Source organism: Strix uralensis, chromosome 2 (assembly GCF_047716275.1).
Source record: "Strix uralensis isolate ZFMK-TIS-50842 chromosome 2, bStrUra1, whole genome shotgun sequence".
Lineage (NCBI taxonomy): Eukaryota > Metazoa > Chordata > Aves > Strigiformes > Strigidae > Strix > Strix uralensis.
Window position 1 is genome coordinate 33,877,393 of NC_133973.1, and position 23,455 is coordinate 33,900,847.

The window sequence follows — 23,455 nt, forward strand, 5'->3', positions numbered from 1 at the left end:
TTCCAAAGTTAATAATATTAAGGCAGACCGCCTCACAGGTATACACAGTAAAGAACAACGCTGCTTTTAAAGGGTCTTGCAAGTGATTATTAAACCACATCGAATTTGAGACTGATGCAAATAAAGACCCCAGCAGCATTTAAACGGTTATACCTAGGTTTTGAGGTGTTTTATCTCAGGTCAACTAACCCCTCTAAGTTACTAATTCATGACACCAGAAGAAACTGCATGGGGGGAAGAGTCATCCAGCTGCAGGATTATTTGGTTTTAGAGGACTGAGGCTGACAAAGTCGTATTTGTACATATGTATACTTGAGAATTGGTTTGGGGGCAGCGTGGAGGGACCCCCAAGGTGGCTGTACTCGGGACAAATCGATTTTGGTGCATTCCAGAGAAACACCTCGGAGCAGGCACGGCTTTGCAGGTGGACCGGGGCCGGCTTTCACCCAGGCGTCATTTATTTCTTCACGGCGGCGGCATTTTCTTTCTCTTTCTTTGTTCCTTTAATTTTTCTCCCATCCCGCGGGGCGCCCGCCCGGCCCGGCAGACAGACAGCCCCCGGAGCACATGTGCGTGTCACCGCCGGGCTGCCTGCTCTCACGGCGGACGGGGAGGGAAGGGGGGGCGGGCGGGGGGGGGAGAGAGGGAGGGCGCCTTTCGCATGGAGCCGCTGGGTGAGTGAGGGCAGCGCCGCGCCGGGCCCTGTGATGCAGCACTCGCGTGCGGGCAGGCCCCCCTGGTAGGCGCTGCCTGCGCTCGGCGGCGGAGGCGCGGGGCTTGGCCCCGCTCCATGGAGACCAATGGCATCGCTCCCACCCACCCCCACCGGCCCCGAGCCCGCCGGCACGCACAGCCGCACGCTTCAGCCCACCATGGCCCCGCCGCCGCCGCCACCGCCGCCGCCGCTCCGGCCCTCGGCGAGGTGAGTGCCGGCCGCCGGGCTTCTCCGCGGAGGCCCAGGCGGCTCCGGGTCTCGGTGGCCGCCGGAGACGGCCGCGATCGCGGAGGGGGAAGGGTGGGCGGGTGTGCGGGGAGACGGGGACGCGGCACACGGGACGGAGCCGCAGGGACCGGCGGTCACCGGCCACCGTGGTGCCCTCCACCGCCTCCCCCTTCTTTTCCTCCCCTCCCCGGTCTCCCGGGGGCTCAGGCGCAGCTTTTCGGTGTACGGGGCGCGAGAGGGGCCGAGAACGGCGGGGCACGGAGGAGTGGGGGAGGGGGAGCGTCGGTGTGGGGGCAGAACGGCAGTTAACGGTTTCATCGCGGGAGGGGGGGGGGGGGGAGGGCGGCGGGCAGGGCGGCCCGCCGGGGCTTTACCGGTCACCGGAGGGGGGGGACGGGGGTGGGGGGGGACAGTCCGCGGGGAGGCGCGCGGCCGCTTGCTCGTGGGCGCGCGGCCGGCGGGGTGGGGAGGGCGGGGGAGGTGGGGGCGAGTGCAACAATATGGCGGCGCGGCGCGCTCCTGGGGGGGGAGGGGGAACGGCGAACTCGCCGAGACACGAGACGTCCCCGTCCCCCCCCCCGCGCCGGAAGTCAGGCGGCGCTAGCGCTCTATGGCTTTTGCTCAGCGCTAGAGCGGCCATCCGAAGGCCCGGGTTGCCCCCCCCCCGCTACGTCACCGTAGGGGTCAGCCAATCGCGAGGGAGCGTATAGCGAGGACGTCAGCAAGGGCCCTCGGCCTCTACTTGCGGCGGTGGCTTGTGGGATATTGGAGGCCTCGCGTCTCGGCAGGAAGGAAAGCGGAGCGCGGGGGGAGGGGGGGCGGCCGGTGCGGTAGGGCTGTCATGGCGACTAATATCGAGGAGATCTTTCGGTCCTTTGTGGTTAGCAAATTCCGGGAGATCCAGGAAGAGCAGCAGCAGCAGCACGGCGGGTAAAGGGGCCTGTACGGGGCGGCGGGGGAGGCGACGCGGCGGCGGGGCCTAGGGCGCGGGGAGAGGAGGGGTGTGCTGGAGGAGGAGGGGAAGTGCGCGGCCCCGCCTCGGGGCGCAGAGAGACGGGCCGGGGCCTAGGGCTTCCGCGGGTCCTTTCGGCGTCAACATGGCGGGGCCCGGGGGCTCGCGCCCTTGCGAGCGCCTTGAGCGAAAACAGGGAGGTGGGGGGGGTTGGACGGACGCACGCGTTGTCTCCTGGCGAACGCGCACCCGTTTTCACTCACGGGTTTTCGGTCTTGGCCTCTTGTATCGGGGCAAGAGGGGAAGAGGTGAGAGCGTCTGTACGATTTGTCTTACTGATCTTACTACGTTTAAGCTCGCCTAGTTTTTCCCAGCCTTATCTCAAAGCAAGCAAAACCTACTGGAGAAGAGTGAGTGATGGGTGCTTATTTTGTGAGGGGAGCCTACACAAGTTCTTACATAAACCACGGGGACTGTGGCACATGCGAGAACATGTTTTCCTCCCTTGTGCCTAATACTCAGTTGTCACAATGTGTTCTGTTGTGAATAAGTGAAAGTTGATCAGAAGGTAGACATTTCCCTAAAAGCATGGCTTCTTCAGGAAGCTAAAATACTGTTTTGAAGGGTTGAGTATAATAAATGCTTCTGAATTTAAAAAAGAAAGTCAAAAGCTCAAAATTGCTTGTATTGATATTTTTTTTGGTTAGTGGAAAGGTAGAAGGCCAGCCCAATGGTGACACAATCCCAGCTGAGCAAGCCAACCCTTCAGATGACACTGTTGCTGGTGCTGGGAGTCGTCAGAATGATCAGATAGTGCAGAAAATAGAGGAAGTGCTCTCTGGAGCCCTTGATACAGAGCTGCAGTGCAAATCAGGTAAATGAAAACACATTTGGCAAATATGTTCTTGTTTAAGAAGGTTGTCATAGTGCTTAAAATTGAATCAGTTTTACAGAGATGGAAAAGTACTTTTCAGTACTGCTCCTCTCGCCGAGCATCATCTGACAAGTTGTATGTTTATTGTAATGTTTGTTAAGTATTTTTTTTTGCCTACTGTGATTCACAACCATAGATGGACAGAGAAATATGTAGTTTAAAAATTGAAGCTGGTTATTATATGAAAGCATTACTTAGTGTACGAACAAGTTATTTTTCTTTACTCTCCATTGCAATAATGCTAAAACGTATAAATAATATCCATATATATATAATTGTGCTTTATTTTGTATATATCTACTTCATAGTCTCAGTGAGCAGTTCTTACTAGAAAAGCTGGTACTGATGAATAGAAGAAGCATTGTTTGTTGTGTTGTTTTGGATTGGTTTGCAAGATTATTTCTAAAAATCATTTATTAGAATTCAGAACTGTATGATTAATTGTTCTGTCAAAGTAAGATGCTTTGTAGTTTTAAAATGAATAATGCACTTATCTTTAATATGTAGATACTTGGATTGCAATCTTCCAAAGGTTAAGAAATTTTTATGTACCAATCTCATAACTTCCATAAATTACTGGATTTATTATGACAAAAAGTTGCATATGAGTATCCCTTCTCATGGGACTAGACTGTAAAATTTCTGAATCAGCAGAGTTAGTGAGATGAAGGCTGTAATTACTGCATTTCTAATTTTTTTGAGTTGAAACATAGGTGACTGCTATGTTCTTGGTAAGTATAGTTCCAGAGTGATATTTTTTTTTTTTTTTTTGAGGCAGCATAGAAAATTGTTTGTTTCAGACATTCTGTTTGCAAGGTTTTGGGATTGCTTTTTCTTTCTTCTATGCACAGTGGCTTGTTTACCTTGAACATTTTCAACAGTCTTTCACTTATGCTGTACAAGCAGCACTTTTGGCTGTCATCTGGGGTTTTTGGTTTTGTCTTTTTATTCTTCTGTCATGGAAGAATGAAGCAGGCTAACATGGTAATAAGTAAGTGAGATCTATTAACCTGGAAGTTAATAAACTTTACCTATGGTAAACACTTCCACTGTTCATATCTGGAAAGGAGTTAATGTTGCTGTTGGACGACAGAGATTATCTGAAAATGCTGTGTAAAAAAGGTCATTTGACTCTGCTTCATTGTCCTCTTTCACTGCATTCACAGCAGTGTTGGTGGAAACATTATTTTTTGTTGAGCTGTTTATTCCGTAAAAATATATGTGCTTAAAACTACATGAGATACTTGTTTATGGAATCTTAAGTCACATTCATTTAATAGTATTGCAGTTACCAACAGTTTTTGAATGATTTTGCATTGTTCACTTGGAATAGTATGCTTTGTAATCGCAGCCAGATTATAATTGGAGAATCCATATTGCTGCACTGGCCAGTATAAATATAAGCATTGAAGATAACATGTAAGCAGACTTGAATATATAGCTCATATTTAACAGAAATTATAGCAAGTTGATTTTAATGGAAGTGCATTTCTCATGAAAACATGGCACTAGACCCAGAGAAGGGTAGGAACCTAACACAGGTTACATTCAGAGGGAAATGAGGTATAGAATTAAAAGAAGGTGATCAAAACCTCAGTCTTTCTCTTTCCCTCTCAGTAACTGCTCGTCCCTGCAGTCACCTGAATTTATTAGTTACTTTCCCATTTGAAGCAAAAGCTCTGTTAGGTTCTTGCAGGTTTGCAGTTGCTTGTGGCAACTGCAGTCCAGTCTGAGCAGCTGGTTGCCTGCAATGCCTTAAAGCTTGTTTGGAACAGGGAAGTAGATGCTGGTTCCCCAAATTTGTTGGAAGAACTTATTCAGTGAGGAGCTTAATCAGTAAATACACTTAGATAATTTCTAACGCACTAGTAATACTGGGCTCACTCACAATTTAAAGCATAGAAGGGGATAATGGGCTGGCCACATCTTATACAGTAGGTGTATCACCACTTAGATAATTTCTCTGGAAAATGGGAGTTCTTGTCTCACTTTATGTGCAGCTTGGTCTAGTTTGAAAGTACATCTCCAGCCTTCTGGAAGAATGCACTGCACAGTGGAATATAGGTGGAAGTGTGTGCAACTACTTCTTAGAAAGAAAGAGTCATGCTCCCACTGGAACTGTGTTGCTGACCAAGAATATTTGGTTAACTTTTTGAAAGAAGAATTACTTATTTTTACTTGAAGTGACTCCTGAGAGGAAGGGTAAGAGGGCTGAAGAGGGAGTGTGTGCTATTTATATATGTAGTGAAGAAGGTATGAGTTTCAAGTTTAAATTTTTTGTACCTCTGTCCATGTGCTTGGTCACTAGTCTGAAAGAACTTTTAAAATGTAGTTTTAATAACATTTACAAGGAAAATATCATTTTTTCTAGATGTAGACAAAAATACTGTGAAAAATAGTACTCAGTCTACAAAAAGAAGCTCTACTGCTGAAGATGAAATTCCTAGAAAGAAGTCAAAGAAGAACAAGAAACACAAAAGCAAAAAGAAGAAGAAAAAGAAGAAGAAAAGGAAGAAAGAGAAGAAGCATAAAAAGCAGCCAAAGGAGTCAAAGTTGAGTACACGTCATGCAGAACATGCAGACTTGCAGCCTGCTTCTCACTTGATGCCAGAGAAATCAAGCTCCAAATTGAGTGTACAGCATGCAGGATTTGGAGATGCAAATCTGGCTGTCCAAGTGCAGCCAGAAGAACTGTGCTTAAAAGCAAGTGAGGGGCTTGACAGACAAGCTTTAGGACTTGTTTCTCATTCAAGAACTGATTCTCAGCAATCTACAGAAAATCTTGGAAGTGAGAAGGGGACTTTGTGTGCAACAAACCCTCCATTTAATTTAGAAGGCAGTCAATCTGATATCCAAGGAAATGCTAGTATAACTCAAACTAAAATTTGCACTAGAGAAGAACAAGTTCAACAGTCTCGTGAAAATATTTATCCTATAGCTGTTAATGTGAGTGAAAGGGGTGTTCTTGTTGATACTGGAAATGATAGTTCATCTAGCATCCCATCTGGAGTTGCCAATAAATCTGAAATTCAGAAAGATCCAGCAGCAACTCTAGCTTCAGGGGTAGTAGAAGCACTAAAAGGTTCAGAAGCTATTCTCAAATCTAAAGGCACTGGTGAAGTAAAAGCTTGGGGTACAGCTCTTGAGTCTGAGACCATGGAGGTGTTAACATACTCAGAAGCATCTCTACAATCTGTGGCACAGGGGAGAGCAAAAAGTTTGGGAGCAACTTCAGAATCAGTGTCTTTGGCAAGTGATGTGACAACAATTCCTAAATCTGCAAATCAAGCGGATCTGAATACTGTGAAGGTAGCTCATGTGTCTGTGGCCATGGAAGAAGTGAAAATTCCAGAAGCAGCTGAAAAATCTCTGCATTTGGGAAATGTGAAAAATGTGGAAAGATCTTTCGAATTAGGGGGTGTGAGCAGAACTTTGGAGCCAGCCCTGAAGCCCTCAATTATATCTGATAGTTTGAGAGTGACACAGTGCAGCCCCATGGAGGGTTCAAGTGTCTTGAAGGCAGATGTATCTTTGCAACATCCTTTTAAAATATCTGCAGTGACCGCTGCGACCCAGGTGGAAATAACAAGTGCCAAAATACCCCTGGGACCAGGAGCTGTTACAGAAGTGAAGGATATTGAACCAGCTAGAAGCTCTGCGCATATGGAAAATGTGACAGCTTTGGAAGAAGCTCTGCAGCCAATTGCTGTAGTAAAGCCCAAAACTTTGGAAACAATCATGGAACCTGTGGGTGTTAGAGCAAAAGATGTCAGAGCAGCACAAGAATGTCTGCCAGTTCAACTAGTCAAAGATGTGGAAGGTACCACTGATCCTGCAACAATGCCGAATGCATCAGGAATGTTCCTACAACCTAAAGTCTTGACAGAAACAAGAAGTGTGGATGGAACCCAGGAATCTGCGCTTCCAGCAGAATTGACATATGTGAATGTGGTTGCAGAGGCAAAAGGTTTAAAAGCAACTTCACAACCTGTAGCGCTTGTACAGACCTTCATTCCCCGAACAACTCCAGAAATCCAGATGGTGGAGGGTTTTAAAGGTCCGCAAGCAACTGTGGAAGTAACGACAGTAAAAGGTCGAGAAACAAGTCAAGCTACTCTGCAACTGGAAAGAACTAGTGCTTCAAAAACTTCAGAATCTGCTCTCAAGCCTGTAGTTGTAACAGAGGCAAAAGTTTCAGAAGCTACTTCATTACTGAGACAGCCAGAGGAGCTGAGAGAATCAAGATCTGAGAGTGAATCAAAGGCTGTGGTGGAAGCAAAAACTTTGAAATCAGCTTCACTGTCTTTGCAGATGGAAGGTGTGAAAGCTTCAGAAGCTGTGCATTGTGGGACTGTGGCCAGAGGTTTAGCAGCAGCACTAGATTCAGCGGTGTCAAAAGGTTCAGAAATAAATCTAGATAGTATGGCAGGAGTAGAAGCAGGCTCAGATGCCAGTCTCCTAGCTATGAAAGTCGGATCTGTGAGACCAGTGAAAAGTTTGGAAACAACTATAGGACCTGTAGCAGAGACAGAAAGGAAAGTTTCAGAAGAAGACTGGGCCAGAGCTGGGACAGAGATGAGGACATCTTCATCACACCTGCATGTAGGAGATCCAGCGTCTGTAGGTATAGCAAAGATACAAGCTTTGAAAGCAGTCTTGCAGCCTGGAACCCTTGCAGTGGCAAGGGGGTTAGGAGAAAATGTGTGTTCTGAAGCCAGAATGGGTGGCAAAGTCTTGGAAGCAAGTCCAGGACTTCTTGCCTTAGAAGAAAGGTCAGAAAGAACTCCTGAATCTGTGGTTGCATGTGTAAGCGTGGAACCAGTTAGAGAGTCTGAGGCATTAGCAGGAATGACACATTTGAAAAGCTCAGCAGAGAGAGAACATGCAGAAGCAGTTGCAGAACCTCTTGGTGCAAGCAAAGCAAAGAGTTCTGTCATTTCACAGACTCCGGTCATGACACATACAAGAACCTCACAAACTGAGATAGTAGGGCAGATACCTGAACTAGCTACCAGTTCTGCCACCGTAGAAGTGAGAGGTTTAGACAACTTGTCAGAAGTTCAGGCAGTTGCAGATGTAAAAGATGTGGAAGTGAGATCAAAAACTTCACACTTAACACAGATGAAAACTTTGGAAATGGTTGTGGGATCTGAAACAAGGACACTCATGCAAGGCTTAGGAAGGGCATTGGCATCTGAGGTGGTTAGAGAAATGAGGCATTCTGAAGCGGCTTCAGAAGATCCAGACAAAGCAAAGGCAAGTAGCAAAGAAGCGATATTAGAACCTGTGCAAACAGTGACGGTGCCAACTTTAGAAACAAGTTCAAAATCTGTACAGGAACAGATAGTAAGTCATTCAGAAGCAGTATTAGAGTCTTTGCCCAGAGTGGAAGAAAAAGCTATGGCATCAGAAATAGTGACAGAAATGAGAAACTTGAGAGGAACTTCAGAATCTAAGATTTTGACAGATGTGAGAACTCAGGGACCTACTGTAGAATATATAATTGCAACAAGGAGGACAAGCACAAAAAAAAATGAGCCCTCACTTACCAGTGTAAAAGATTTGGAAGAAGCTTCAGAAATGGAGAAAGCAATGAGAGCAAAATATTTGGAGCCATCATCAGAAGCTAGAGAAGTGAGGTTGTTGGAAAGTATGAAAGAGTCTGGAGCAGTAGAGGTGAAAGGTTCTGAAACAGTCGAAGAGCCTGAGGTACACATGGATATCCAAGGTTTAGAAACTTCCCAACAGTCTGAAAATGGGGTGATGAATGTTGTAGAGGATGTTTCAGAAGCTGTTCCAGAATCTTTGCACACTGAAAAGCAAGAACATCTGCAAGCCGTTTTAGAAGCAAAACCTGGTGCAGAATGGAAGAGTACAGAAGAGGCTCCAGAAATCTTGAGTGCTGCTGAAATGAAATCTTCTGAAGCAGTTCCCAAACCAAGGGACATGAAAGATCTGGAAACAACACTGCAACATGAAGTGGCAGCAGAAGTACAATATGCAGAAGGGGTGCAGGGTCAAGCTCAGGAATGTGAGATACTGGTTGAGAAGAAAGATGCAGAGCAAACTCAAGGATCTGAGCCTTTAATAGCAGAAACAGTTTTTAGTTCTTCACATGTAGCAGATGAAAAAGGTTCAGCAGGAACTCCTGAATCTGAAATAATCAGAGACACAAACCAGTTGGAAGCAGCTCCAGCTCATGTGGCAGAAACAGCAGATTTGGAAACAGCTCCTCTTCCTGAGACTGTTGTAGAGCTGAAAGATGCAGAAGGAGCTGTGACGTTGGAGGCAGAGACAAAAGATTTGGAAGCAGCTCCAGTACCTGAGACTGTTACAGAAGCAGTTCCAGTACCTGTGACAGAGGCAAGCCAGTTGGAAGTCATTCCAGAGGCTGAGGCTGTCAAAGAAGCAACTCCAGAACAGGAGTCAGAGAAAAGAGATTCAGAAACATCTGATGTGCAACCTGATGTGGCAGCACGAATGAGGGAGACTCTGATGAGACTTGAAAAAGTTATTGAAAAAAGTAGCCATAGAAGCAGTGATAAAAAACATGATGCAAAGAAACAAAAAAGGAGTCGCTCCAAGTCTCAGTCCAGGTCTAGGAAGCGGAAGAAAAAATCAAGGTCACGTTCTACTTCCAGGCGCTTGACCTCTAAAAGAGCACGTTCTAGGAGCAGAAACTATTCAGGTTCCAGAAAAAAGCATTCCAAATCTAGATCCCGATCTGTGGAGAAGAGAGAGAGAAGAGTGTCTTCCCGGAGGTCCAGGCGCAGACGTTCCAGGTCGTCTGACCGTTACAGGTCTAAATCCAGATCAGCAGAAAAGAGAGGGAGCAGATTGTCTTCTGGGAGGTCCAGACGTAGACGTTCCAGGTCGTCTGACCGTTACAGGTCTAAATCCAGATCAGTGGAAAAGCGACTGTCCTCTCGAAGGTCCAGACGTAGACGTTCCAGGTCTTCTGACCGCTACAGATCCAAGTCCAGGTCAGTGGAAAAGCGGCTGTCCTCTCGAAGGTCTGGGCGCAGACGTTCCAGGTCATCTGACCGCTACAGGTCTAAGTCCAGGTCAGTGGAAAAGCGACTGTCCTCTCGAAGGTCTGGGCGCAGACGTTCCAGATCTTCTGACCGCTACAGGTCTAAATCACGGTCAGTGGAAAAGCGACTGTCTTCCCGAAGGTCTGGACGCAGACGTTCCAGATCTTCTGACCGCTACAGGTCTAAATCACGGTCAGTGGAAAAGCGACTGTCTTCCCGAAGGTCTGGACGCAGACGTTCCAGATCTTCTGACCGCTACAGGTCTAAATCACGATCAGCAGAAAAGAGAGGGAGCAGGTTGTCCTCCTGGAGATCCCGCCGCAGACGTTCCAGGTCCTCTGACCGTTCTAAATCTAGATCCAGGTCTTCAGAAAAGAGAGGGGGCAAAGAATACTCATGGAGGTTCAGACACAGAGGGTCTGGTTCCTCTGATCGTTCAAAATCTAGGTCAAGATCTGTTGAGAAGAGAGGTCGGAAGGCATCTGTCCGGAGGTCTAAACATCAGTGCTCAAAGTCCTCTGACCGTTACAAGTCTAGATCCAGATCAGTAGAAAAAAGGGATCGAAAGCAATCGTCGCGGAAGTCTAAACGTCAGCGCTCAAAGTCCTCTGACCGTTACAAGTCCAGATCCAAGTCAGTGGAAAAAAAGAAGGAGTCTTCACGAAAATCTAAGCGTCGCCGCTCAAAATCTTCTGAACGTTATAAGTCTAGGTCTAGGTCTGTTGAAAAAAAGCGCAAGGAATCTTCAAAAAAATCCAAACGGAAACGTTCCAAGTCCTCTGATAGTGTTAAGTCTAGGTCCAAATCTATAGAAAAAAGAGAGAGTAAGTTATCCTCAGTAAAGTGCAGTAGCAAGCATGTGGAGTCTTCTGAACTTCAGGAGTCAACCAGATGTCTTGAAAAAGTAGTTCCTGAACCTTTTGCAAGTGAAGGCAGCTCCTCCAAATCCTCTAATGGTCCCATGTCAGAAGGAGTAAATGGCCCAGAGCTGCCACCAGTATCTGAAAGTGAATTAGCCAGAACTCTTGATAATCTTGAGAAAAGCTCATCTGTTGAAAAAACAGCAGGTCTGCAACCTTCTGTGGTGTCTGAATTTGATAGCTTCAAAACCCCAGATGACCAGGAATTGAGATCTATACCTATGGAGAAAACACAGGTTTCAGAACTTTCTGTCACATCTGAAAATGGATCAGCTGAAAAAGCAGTGACTCTGGAGTCTTCATTGATACCTGAACTCACATATTCCACATCCAGGTCAAGTTCCTCATCTATTGAAAAAGGTGGAGATGCAGAAAGTTCTTCAGCAACAGAATTTCAGCTCTCCGTATCCCATGAAGAAGAGTCAAGATCTACCTCTCTCAAAGAAGTAGAGGGTCCAGAGCCTCTTCAGCCGTTTCAAACTGGATGCTCTGTGTCTTCTGATGATTACAAGACAATCTCCTCGTCCTCCGGAAAAACAGAGGTTCAGGGGTCTTCTCTGATATCTGAAAGTGTACTCTCTGACTTGTCTGATGGTCATGAATTGAGACCTGTTGCAAGACCCTGTGAAGGTTTGTTCTTTGAAGTACCTGAAAGTGAACCTTCCAAGTTGGCTGACAGCTCTGAGTCAAGGTCACTATCTTCGGAAACAATAGAGGCTCAAAAATCTTTACTAGCACCTCAAGTTACATGCTCTGCATTCCCTGATGTCTGTGAGTCAGCCTCCTTGCCTACTGAAAAGGGCCAGATGCCGGAGCCTTCTCTGGCTTCTGACCGTGGATGCTTCAAGTCTCTTGATGGACATGAATCAGAATCCAGCTTTGCTGCACAAATAGAGGAGCTTCCCTTGGTATCTGAAGATGGGTCCTTCAAGTCACCTGGTGGAAATGAACAAAGATCTTTATCTGTTGAAAAAGTCAAGGCTCCAGATACTTCCCTGACATCTGAGTGTGGTCCTGTTGAAATCTCAGGTGACCTCATTTCAGCATCATCTTTTGAAAAAATGCAGGAAGTTGTAGTGACAACTGTAGGACACAGCTGCAAGTCTTCTGAAGTTCATGAGTGCAGATCATCTGTTGACAAAGATTTAGATGGCCCGACACTTTCACAAGTACTTGAAATTGATTGCTCTGAATCTTCTCAAATGCATGAATCAAGATACCTGCCTGCTGGAAGAACAGAGGGTACAGAATCTTTCCTCATGTCTGTAAGTGGAATTCCCATGTGCCATGATGGCCATAAATCAAAATACAATTACTTTGAGAAAACAGAAGGCGCAGAACTCTCATTGGCATCTGAGCTTAGGTGTTCTGTCTTCCCTGAAGGCTATGAATTGACATCCACTGCAGTTGAAAAAATGGAGATACGGAAGCCTCCTCTCCCATTGGAAAGTAGGCTTTCCAAGTCTGCTGATGGTCATGAATCAGTAAGCACATCTACTGAAAAATTACAGGCCCCAGTGACTTCTCTGACATCTGAAGGTGGGGTTTTCCTGTTGCCCGATAGTCATGAATTGAGACCTATCCCTGCTGAAAAAGTAGAGGTGCGAAAGTCATCTGAACTGAAATGCATTGCATCCCCCGATGGCCACAAGTTGAGATCTGTCTGTGATGAAGAAATACAGGTGCAGGAGCCACCTCTGGTACTGGAAGACGGGTGTTCTGTTTCCTCTGATGGTCATGAGTTGACATCCACTGCTTTTGAAAAAGTTGAGGAGGACGAGCCTTCTCAAATGTCTGAAAATGAATACACAATAGGGCTTGATGGCCCAGAGTTGACATCAACCCCTGCTGAAAAAACAGAGATGCGGGAACTTTATCGGATGTCTGAAGAAAGATGCTCAGTGTCCATTGAGAGCCAGGAGTTGCGGTCACCACCTATTGAAAAGATAGAAGCGCAAGTGCCTGCTCTGACGTCTGAAAATGAATATGCTGTATCTTGGGAGGGCCGGGAGTTGAGATCTAGCTCTCCTGAAAAAGTAGAGATGCAGGAAGCTTCTGTAGTACCCAAAAATGAGTATGCTGTGTCTTCTGAAGATCACGAATCGCCATCTTTCCTTGCTGAAAAACCAGAGGTACAGGAGTGTTCTCTGCTGTCTGAAAATGAATATGCTGTATCTCCTGAGGGCCAGGAGGTGACAGCCAGCCCTGCTGAAAAAGAGGTACAGGAGCCTTCTGTGACATCTGACAGTGAATATACTATCTTCCCTGAAGGCCAAGGATTACAGTCTGCCCTTGCTGAAAAAACAGTGGTGCAGGAGCCTTCACTAGTATCAGACAGTCAATATGCTTCATCCCCTGAAGGGCAGGAGTTTCTCTCTGCTCTTGCTGAAAAAACAGAGGTGCAGGAGTGTTCTTTGCTCTCTGAAAATGAGTATGATGTATCCCCTGAAGGCCATGATTTGAGATCCAGTCCTGTTGAAAAAGAAATGGAGGAACCTTCTGAAACATCTGAAAGTGAAAGTTCAATGTCCACTGATAGCCAGGAGTTGCAGTCTACAGTTGCTGGAAAAACAGAGGTGCAGGAGTTGTCTTTGTCTGAAGGTGAATGTGCCATGTCCCCTGAAGGTCAGGAGCTGCAGTCTAGCCCTGCTGAAAAAGTAGAGACTAAGGAACCTTCTCTGACATCTGAAAATGAACATGATCTGTCCCCTGAAGAGTATGAATCAAGATTGACACATGCTGAGAAAACAGAGGATATGGATTCTTCTTTGACATCTGAAAATGACCATGTTTTGTCCTTCGAGAGCCAGGAGGTAAGATTCACCTCTGTTCAAAAAGCAGATGCACGGGAGCTTTCTCCAGCACCTGAAAACGAATGTGCAGCATCCCCTGATGGCCAGGAGTCGAGATTCTATACTGTTGGAAAAGTAGGCCCTCTTGAACCTTTGACACTAAATGATCGAGCCTCCATGTCCCCTGATGACAGTGACTTGAAATCTGTCCCCACTGAAAAAATGGATGATGCAATGCCTTCTTTAATGCCTGAAAGTGGGTGCTCCATGTCCCCTGATGGCTACAGTGTGAAATCTGGCCCTGGTGAAGAAGCAGGCGATCTAGAGCCCTCTTTGATATCTGAACGTAGACATTCCACATCCTCATATCAGGAAGGTCATGACCTGAAATCTCCCATAGAGGAAGAGGGTCTAGAGTCCTCTTTGACTTCTGATCATAGACGATCTGTGTCCCCTGAGGGCCATGACCGGAAATCTACCATAGATGAAGAAATGGATGATCTGGAGCCCTCTTTGACATCTGAACATAGGCGCTCCACGTCCCCTGATGACCATGAGTCAAGATCTAGCATTGGTGAAGAAGCAGAGTATTTGGAGCAGCCTTTGACAACAGAACGTAGATGCTCTGTGTCTTCTGATGAGCATGAGTCCAGGTCTACCACTGGGGAAGAGGTAGAGGATGTAGAACCCTCCTTGACAGCTGAACGAAGAGACTCCACATCCTCTGATGAGCATGAATCGAGGTCTACCACTGGTGAAGATATGGAAGATCGGGAGCCCTCTTTGACAGCTGAACGTAGACACTCCACATCCTCTGATGACCGTGAGTCAAGGTCTACAACTGGTGAAGAAATAGAGGATTTGGAACCTTCTTTGACAGCCGAACATAGACGTTCTGTGTCTCCTGATGGCCGTGAGTCAAGGTCGACCACTGGTGAAGAAGCAGAGGACCAGGAGCTCTCTTTGACAGCTGAACGTAGACACTCCACCTCCTCAGATGAACATGAATCAAGGTCTACCACTGGTGAAGATGTGGAGGATATGGAACCCTCCTTGACAGCTGAACGAAGAGATTCCACATCATCAGATGAGCATGAGTCAAGGTCTACCACTGGTGAAGAAGTAGAGGATATGGAACCCTCTTTGACAACTGAACACAGACGTTCCACATCCCCTGATGGGCGTGAATCTAGGTCTACCACTGGTGAAGAAGGAGATGATGTGGAGCCCTCCTTGACAGCTGAACGAAGAGACTCCACATCATCAGATGATCACGAGTCAAGGTCTACCACTGGTGAAGAGGGTGAGGATGCGGAGCCCTCTTTGGGAGATGAAGATAAACAGGATTCCATACCTCTTGAGAGGTTGGAGGAACAGGACTCTTCCTTTATACCTGAAAGCAGGCGTTCTGAGTCTTCTGAACGTGAAAAATCTAGATCCAAATCTGTCGATAAAATATCTGACAAAGAGTCTTTACGAAGATCTGTAAGCAGACGCTCAAAATCTCCTTGCCAAAAGAGTCGATCCACATCAGTTGAAAAAGTGGCAGATAAAGAGTCTTCACGGAGATCTAGACGTAGACGCTCCAGGTCTACCGTTCGCCAGAAGAGTAGATCCACGTCTGTTGAAAAAACAGCAGACAAAGAATCTTCACGGAGGTCAAGACGTAGACGCTCCAGGTCCACTGCTCGCCAGAGGAGTCGATCAACATCTGTTGAAAAAGCAACAGACAAAGAATCTTCACGGAGGTCTAGACGTAGACGCTCCAGGTCCACTGCTCACCAAAGGAGTCGATCCAAATCTGTTGAAAAAACAGCAGACAAAGAATCTTCACGGAGGTCTAGAAGCAGACGCTCCAGGTCTTCTCAGCGCAGATCCCAGAGGTATGATACAGAATCCCGCTCTAGACGAAATCGCTCCAGATCAGTAACTCGGAGGAGAGCATCAAGATCAAAATCTAATCGTCGGTCTCGATCTAGCTCATTGTCGCGTTCAAGGCACAGGAGGAGGAGTAGGTCCAGGTCAGCATCCAGAAGGCGGCGTTCTTTATCAAGAGACAGGCGCAAGAGATCTCAGAGAAATAGATCAAGATCGACTGACAGAAGAAGAAGAAGATCAGATTCAAGAGATCGTAGAATATCACTCAGATTACGGAGCAGAAGTCGAACACCTATTCGTCAAAGGCGGTCAAGGTCAAGAGGAAGAAGACGGAGCTCTAGTAGGTCTCCAATTCGACTACGGCGGTCGAGATCTTCAGGGAGAAGAAGATACAGCAGATCACCTGATCGTCGTAGGTCGAGGTCATCAGAACGATTTTCAAGCAGGTCACCTAAACGTCTTACGGACTTGGGTAAGTGATAATTTTGTTTTCGGTAGTTCCATGGTTAGGTGATCCCGTGTGCATTCATATAGTTTTATTTTAATGTATTTCTGTAGCATTCATAAGGAGTTTCTTGGAAGTTATTTTGTGCATTATGTTTAGGCAGTGACTTCCGGTAAGAACTTTTGTTTCGGAGGTAGATCAGTGCTTACCATTTGGATGAAAGTGTATTTAGAGCAGGTTATATCTTGGTTATAGAGCCTTTATACAAAGGTAGTATGTTGCAGTCTTGAGGAACACTGTTGATTGTAATAGTAAATGCCAAGTACTCTCTGAGAAAGTTAAAAATTTCTAATTTTCCTGAGAACAAATTGAGCGTGAAAGAGCATTTGAAAGTAAGTGACAGTTGGAGAGTTCTTCGCTGTCATCAGCTTTAATGCTTGTTTATCTGTTTTCATTACTCCGTCTTGCCTTTTTCCTATGGTAAGAACTTAATGGGAAGGGAGACTTGTTTCTGAAAATAGTCTCAGACCCAGCTGATTGGAAAATACAAAACCCTAATGAACTGCATCCCTTCTCTGTGACTGAAGGGAGGCAGTACAATTTCCTTAGATAGTAAGTTACGTAAGGAGAAAGAAGGTTTTAATTTTGAGTTAAGGTCATGTGCAGTTTTTGAGGAAGCCACTTTTGGTGGACCTTAGGTTCTGATCCTTTTAATCCTGTCTCATAAAGTTACCATGGAAGCCTCTCTGCCAGAGAAGTATTTTTGTAAAGAGCATAAGATTTACTGAGCATCCTTGAATCTGCTTTCATGCTTTGATTATGCAATAAGTCTGTACCTATATACTTATATTGCTTAAGAAGTAAAGGAATGTTGTCCTTTTAGGATTTTTGTACAACTGTATGCTTGCAGAGATAGTGGTAATTCATTTATTTGCAAACGGGCAGATAAATAAGACTTGCTTTATTTTCATTCCCTATTTTCTGTCATAGGACCACATGTGCTTTTTTTCCTTAATAAAGCAAAATACTGTTTTATTAACAGTTTTGCGTGTAATTGTATTTTATCCAAAGTGCACATTTTATTCAGTACTTCTGTTTTTCTGTTGGTGGAAGTAACTTCCAGGCTACGTACGGGGGGACTTGAGGGGACACAAGACCTTTGAATGCTTTTCAGAGGTAGCTGGGAAGTAATGCACAATGTGGGTAAAATCTTGTGTTTTCTCTTTGTACTTTGTTTAGTCTGCCAGAAATGCTTATTTATTAAAGCAAGAATCTGTAAAAATAATAATTTTTTTAAAAAAAAATAATAATTTTTTAGACAAGGCCCAGCTACTTGAAATAGCCAAAGCTAATGCTGCTGCCATGTGTGCTAAGTCTGGAGTTCCCTTACCACCAAGCTTGATGCCTTTGTTATCTCAAAAGAAAGACGACAAAGCCAATCAGAAGTCATCAAGAGATACACTGAAGGAGCTCACTGAGGTAAGTGAGAACAACAGTATCAAACGTGAAAATTAGCAAGTGGGGTTTTTTGTGACTTGTAGGCAAGCTGTCATTCTGTGTGCTTGGTTCACGCATAAACTGACTTGTGGTTTGAGCCCTTATTCTCTAGGCAAGTTTCTTTAAGTAATAGAAACAGGCTTTTTCATTCCTTGGAAATGCATGAAATCCAATTCTTTTGCTTTTTTTGGTTTTGTTTCTGTTCCAATTTTGTACAAATAGGTAGTTCTTGCAGTCCTTCAATAAAAAACAAAGCTTTCACTTCTAGTTTTTGGTTCTGGTGTTAGTCATGTTCTTCTGTTAGTGAATTTCACATTGTTGAATGTTATCTCTGGGTTAAAAACCTAGTGTCCGCTTCACATAGTTCTATGTATTTTAATATGCACTCTAAGATATTTTTAGAGAATTACTGTTTTAGTTCTATCCCACTGCAGTTCAAGTCTACAAATGGGATGTTTTTGTTCTGGTGAAAAAATTGCTACTTGTCCTTTTACCTTAGTAATGTCACCTTGTTCAATTTGCTAATTTCTCCCTACGTTTTTTTCCCAAAAAACTAGAGAAAATTTGGAATGGGGAAAAAAGTGCTTTTGGGTTCTTGTTTTTTTTGTGGTTTTTTGTTTTTGTTTGGTTTTTTTTTAATTGCATCATCAGTGTGATAGTTTTAAAATACATGTTTATGGAAATAACATCTGAAATTAAGCAACGTCAAAGTGCTGAAAAGTAATCTCTTAGTTGTATGTGGACTCATGGAAGCAGAAGTACCTGTTAGTAAAAAGCTGAGGTTGTGCAGATAGACTGTGCAGACTTCATAAGTTGTTCTTCATTTAACCTGACCAGGATCCAGTGTAGCTAGTGCTAATCTGGAAGCCCAAACCCTGCCCCTTCCTTGCCCTTCCCAGCTGCAGGAATCTGTTGGATGATGTTCCTGTTCTGTTGTATCAGAATTGGCCCCAGAAGCAGTCCAGGCCTTCATCCTATGGTAGTGTGCCCAGGTGGAAAACCTTTCCAGAGCCTGTTCAGCTTCTCGTGGGAAAGCTAGCTGCCCTGTCTTCTCTGCAATGTAACCTGCAAACTGGACAAACTGCTTCCAATTAGTTGGGAGCCAACTAATAACTATAGATAAAACATTTTGTTGATGAGCTTTCCAAATAGTGCAGGCTTTTCCTGTTGCCTAAAGAATGTGCTTCAGTCATTGTTTGGAGGCGTCTTTAGCACAGGAGAGTGCCGGAATCTTTTTTTTATAAGGACTGATGAGAACAATGTCATCAGCGTGTCTTGATTTTTAGTGATGGATCGGTCTGTTTGCTCCTTATATGTCAACAATCAGGTCATCAAACAGATGTGGCTTACAATGGTATGACCTTGAACTAGAATCAGATCAGATGATGGCTTCATTTTGGTATTTTTCTGAAATATTATGTCCTCACATGTCTTGTAGATCTTTTAAGTACACTTTTCATGAATGGGGACATACTAGAAGCATGGTAGTAGACTATAATGTTCTCAAATGCATTTTGGACTGACTAAGTGATAGTTGCTACTGGTAAACACTCAGTGCAGGTACCATGTTCAGTAAAGAGTTTTCCATCATAAAATTCTAGTGCCTCTAGAATGTCTTTTTTTCTCCCCCCCCCTGTTCTCTTCTCATTTGACTGCAGTATCCCTGTAGCATCTATATGTTTTATATTCATTTCTGTTGACTATAAAATGAGGATGTCTTGTGTACCTGGCCAACGTCAAAGTATTTCAGAAGAAATCTGAGATCTTTTGGAGCCATTGCTTCTGACTAGGTCGCTGCACTACCAGTGGAACTTAAAATTAGTAACTATTGATTCTTAGGTTTTCCTCTGTAGTAGTTCTGTGAGTTATGCTGACGTTTCTATCAGATTGCAATACGCTGGTTATGTGGGATGCCAAACAATGAGTGAGTTCCTGCTCTGGAATGTTTGCAGCCTTACACATGCATTCTGCAACTAGCACTGTGCAGGAAGTTTTACAGTATGCTGCTGAAATTTTACGTCTGTGAAATTATTTGCTGTATAAGTGCCTAGCAAACCTAGGTAGGTCTTTGATAATGTATCTAAAATGTCAAAAGTACAGCTGTTGATGACATTGCTAAAAATGTTTTCAACTTCTTGTGCTTCAGAAAAGAAAAACAGTTTTTTCTAAAAACATTGTATGTTTTGGTTGAAAGCCCGGGTTTATGTGCCCCCCCCCCCCCTTTTTTTTTTTTTTTTTTTTTTTTAGAAATGCAAGAAGATTGCTCAAAGTACAGATGATGTGATAGTGAACAAACCTCATGTTTCTGATGAAGAGGAAGAAGAACGTCCTTTCTATAATCATCCTTTCAAGCTCAGCGAACCCAAACCTATTTTCTTCAATTTAAGTGTGAGTGCTTCTTTAATTTTCAATATTTTAAATTGTGGTTATTTTTATATAATGCAAGTAGTTTTACAGAAGTTAAACAGGTGTTAATAATCTTGATGGAATTGCACTGGGATGTTGTTAAAAGTACACTTGCTACAATAGAAAACTTACCTGCAGTCTATGAAATTGTGGCAGTTGCCATAAGTGGATTGAAACTGGTTTTTCCTTAAGGTCTCTGCAGCTTTTAAAGCTTAAATAGCATCAAGAGGATCGGTTTTACTTCACGTCTTCATTGCAAAAATATCAGTATGAATTTGCAAACAGCATTGGAATTGGAAAATGCTTTTGGAGCAGCACTGTTTTTCTTTAAAAAACAAACAAACCCCAGCAAAATTCTAAAATCATTTTGAGGTGTTCCAAGTAAAATGATGCTATCATCCTTGTGCGGACTTCAAATCTTGTATGTCTCCTGCTTCAGTCCATCTCAAGTGTTTACTAAAGGAGAAGAAAATTCTGTTAATTTTGAGATTAGCCAATAGAGAATTAAATACTGTGTTAAGAATGAGAATCACTGATGTTGCCTGTTACGAAGAGGGTCTAAATGTCTCATTAAAGCCCCTCATTGGGGGACTGCTTTTGGCTGTGTCAAAGCTTGTGTTGACATTTTCTGGTATGAGCGTGTTGAAAGGAATAAAATGAGGAAGCATTTCTTTAAGTGCATCTGGGATTCGTTTGAATCATAGATTAGAATTTGTCTAGTTTTGGGTTTTTTTGTTATTTTTTACAGTTGTATTTTTGGGGGGTTTTGTGCCCACAGAAGTCTGCTCTGATTTTGCAGGTATAAAGTACTATGAAAGTATTGATATGCTAAGTGAAAATATCAATAGCATTTATATATTATATATATAGCTTGTGGCATACACAAAATAAGCAGTAATACATATTTGCATAAGGTGTAAGATAGGAATAAATTTATGCTTTATGTTGTACCAGTAGAAAGTGGTATGACAATAATAAAGAAACCTTGGGATACTTACACGTTCCAAAGAGGAATGTTCTTTAGTGGTTATGGGCTGCTTTGTCTGTTTTCCACAGTTCTGACCCTTGTAGTATCATTCTTTCTATTCTTTCTGAATTCAAGTGTTACTATCATTTCCATCCGTGTTCCTTTGATAGTAGCAATTTACCCAATATTGGGAGCTGTCTGGGCTCTGTTTGCCTCTTGGAAGAGGAAACTGTCAAGAGATTTCTGCAGACTCTTAATTTAGTAGCAATACTGTCTAAGGAAAACAAGCTCATAGACTTAATCTACTTTGAGATTCATGCTGCTATTAACTAGAAAACAAAATGATGAAAACTGCTTTCTCTATGTATAGTAATGTAGAGCTTTTTATCATCATGTGGGTATCACAGCCGATGTTTTTTGCTGCCTAGAATTTTTATTTTGGAGCGTTCCATTACAAAATGCATGTGTGGCAGATTAAGATTGTTCTCTTTATGATGGGGTGGAGAGAAAGCAGAGACATTAATTGTGAGAGAGAGGTTTTGTGTATTTTTGGCTGCTGAAGCTGATTTAAGCTATTTTAATTTCTAGCTGTTTCATCTGCTCTTACACTGCAGTTTGTTGCTCACTTGTATGTTTTTAGGGCTGTGCTAAAATTATTTGTTAAAAAGGCTTTTGTTCTGATGTTAGGAAAGATGACTGTTTTATGAAAACTTAATACTAAGTGCATGCAATAAATTGTTTTTCAAAGACATGTGAATATTGTGTGTTTTCAAGTTTTAACTTTTTCTAATTTTATTTCTTTAAGACTCCCAGCATAAAACCAGCACCACCACCACAACCAAAAAATCAGGTCAGCCTGTCAAAGGAATTTCCTGTTTCATCTGGGTCTCAACATAGGAAAAAAGAAGCAGATAGTGTCTATGGAGAATGGGTTCCAGTTGAAAAAGGCAAAGAAGAAAGCAAGGATGATGTTTTCCCCAAACCATCCATTGAGGTAAGGAAGGGAAGGAAGGCATATCATATAAGAAAACCAAAACCGTTACCTGGTCAGTCTGGTATCAAATTGCAGTCTGCAAAAAAAAAACGCTTACATAGGTAGTATCTAATACTTTAATAAGCTAGTTATCTGAACTGCTGTGGTCTTCAGATTTGGTCGTCATGCTCACGTGGCCAATGATGAAAGCAACTGGTAACCATATTGTGTGCTTTTGTCAACTTGTAGCTACTTTGTTGCACTAGAATTTAAACTTTTTTGCTTGAAGATGAAAAGCAGGTTTCTTGTCCAGTTTCCTGCAGAGGCTAATACCCTAAGTTGAGACTGTCATAATTATAAATTTAATAATAATTAAAATTGTCCTACCAATTTTAGAGCAATAACGTTGCATTGAAATGTAATCCATTAAAAATAGATTTGAAAATAGTTTCTAAAACTGCCATTTCCTCTGGATGTATCTAATAATTTCTTAGCTTTACAGTCACATTTTCTTACAAGTTGTCTTCCATGTGGCCTTCCAAAGGAAAATCTAATTGTATGTGTAATAACTTAAGGAAAAAGAAAAAGCAAATGTTTTTCCCCTTGAAATGTCTTCAAAAGGATATTTTGTGGGGGTTTTGTAATTAAGTAAATTAAGTATTTAAGACAGATGTAAATTTTTTCAAGTTATGTTAACCTTACTCCATCTGAAGACTTGTTCTCATACCTTACAAAGCAAATAAACAAAAAAGCCTTGGCATCAATTTCTGATGAAACAATCTTTCCACTTGGTGCGTTTTGTTTTTCAAGAACTTTCTAAGATTGTACAGTTCACTTCCTGAAGCACAGAAGGTGTTTTCTTCTGGGTCTCTTACAGCACCAACAGCACAGTGAATATAACTCATTTAACAGACATTTTCACAGCGTACCTCAGAGTCTGATGGTCAGGCACCCAGTTCATTGTTCCCTTAGTGTAGATGGTAACTGCTGCTTGGTCTTTGTCATGAACCACTAATAAGACAAACGTTCTGAAATATTTGTGCAGAATGTCATTCCCATTTACTAGTGTATATGTAAAAAGTCCAGAGCATAGAAACATTGTATACTAACATTTGGCCCTGTTTTTACTGGGTGGTAAAAAGTCTTGTCCTTCAAATGGTTAATGATATGCTCATAGTTAGGCAAGCTTGGTAGATCCCTGCATCCAGGTTGCCAATGATGCTAGGCTCATGTCTTTGACAAATTGGGTTAGCTAAGCACTGATGGTTTGTGTATTGATTATGTAGAAGAGGCCTTAAAAATTGACAATGGAGTAAATATATTAAACATAACTTTCTTTCCTTATTGTCATGTGTATCCTTATAAATGCTTGTAACAATGTTGTCTGTTTTTATATTTTGTAAATAAATATTTTTATTTGCATTTACCTTAACTTGGTTTGTGTTAAGGGTGATTTCAAGGGTGATTAGCTGACAGTAGTGCATACCATCCCCTTGGGTTTGACAATCCTTAATTTTGAAATACAGGAGTACTGTTGTAGTAGCAGAATCCCTGTGTGTTCCTACAGGGAGTCTGAAAGGTAACAGCGTCCTTCTCTGCTTAATTTTTTCAATGCTTATGAGGACTTTTTGTGGATGAAATGGCTTCCTTTGAGCAAAATAAGCCAGATAAGCTCCCTTGCTGTTGGAGTAGGGTAGTGGGGGAATGTGCTTGG

General features: G+C 43.4%; 1 protein-coding gene across 6 annotated transcripts in view; it reads left to right on the top strand.

Annotated features, from left to right (window-relative positions):
* The first annotated feature begins 643 nt into the window (after positions 1-643).
* Positions 644-23,455, top strand: part of SON (SON DNA and RNA binding protein) — a 41,134-nt gene continuing 18,322 nt past the window's right edge. For 5 of the 6 annotated variants that reach the window (XR_012627478.1, XR_012627479.1, XM_074858247.1 and 2 more), the window contains exons 1-6: positions 644-922; positions 2,603-2,769; positions 5,201-15,925; positions 17,217-17,377; positions 19,643-19,783; positions 21,574-21,762. Coding sequence is in view for 4 of the 6 variants with exons in the window: in XM_074858247.1 (XP_074714348.1) it covers positions 801-922; positions 2,603-2,769; positions 5,201-15,925; positions 17,217-17,377; positions 19,643-19,783; positions 21,574-21,762 (11,505 nt within the window). In the remaining 2 variants the exon portion in view is untranslated. Of the gene's footprint in view, positions 923-1,699; positions 1,874-2,602; positions 2,770-5,200; positions 15,926-17,216; positions 17,378-19,642; positions 19,784-21,573; positions 21,763-23,455 lie in introns of those variants that run through there. The other variant, XM_074858248.1, reaches the window with a different exon arrangement.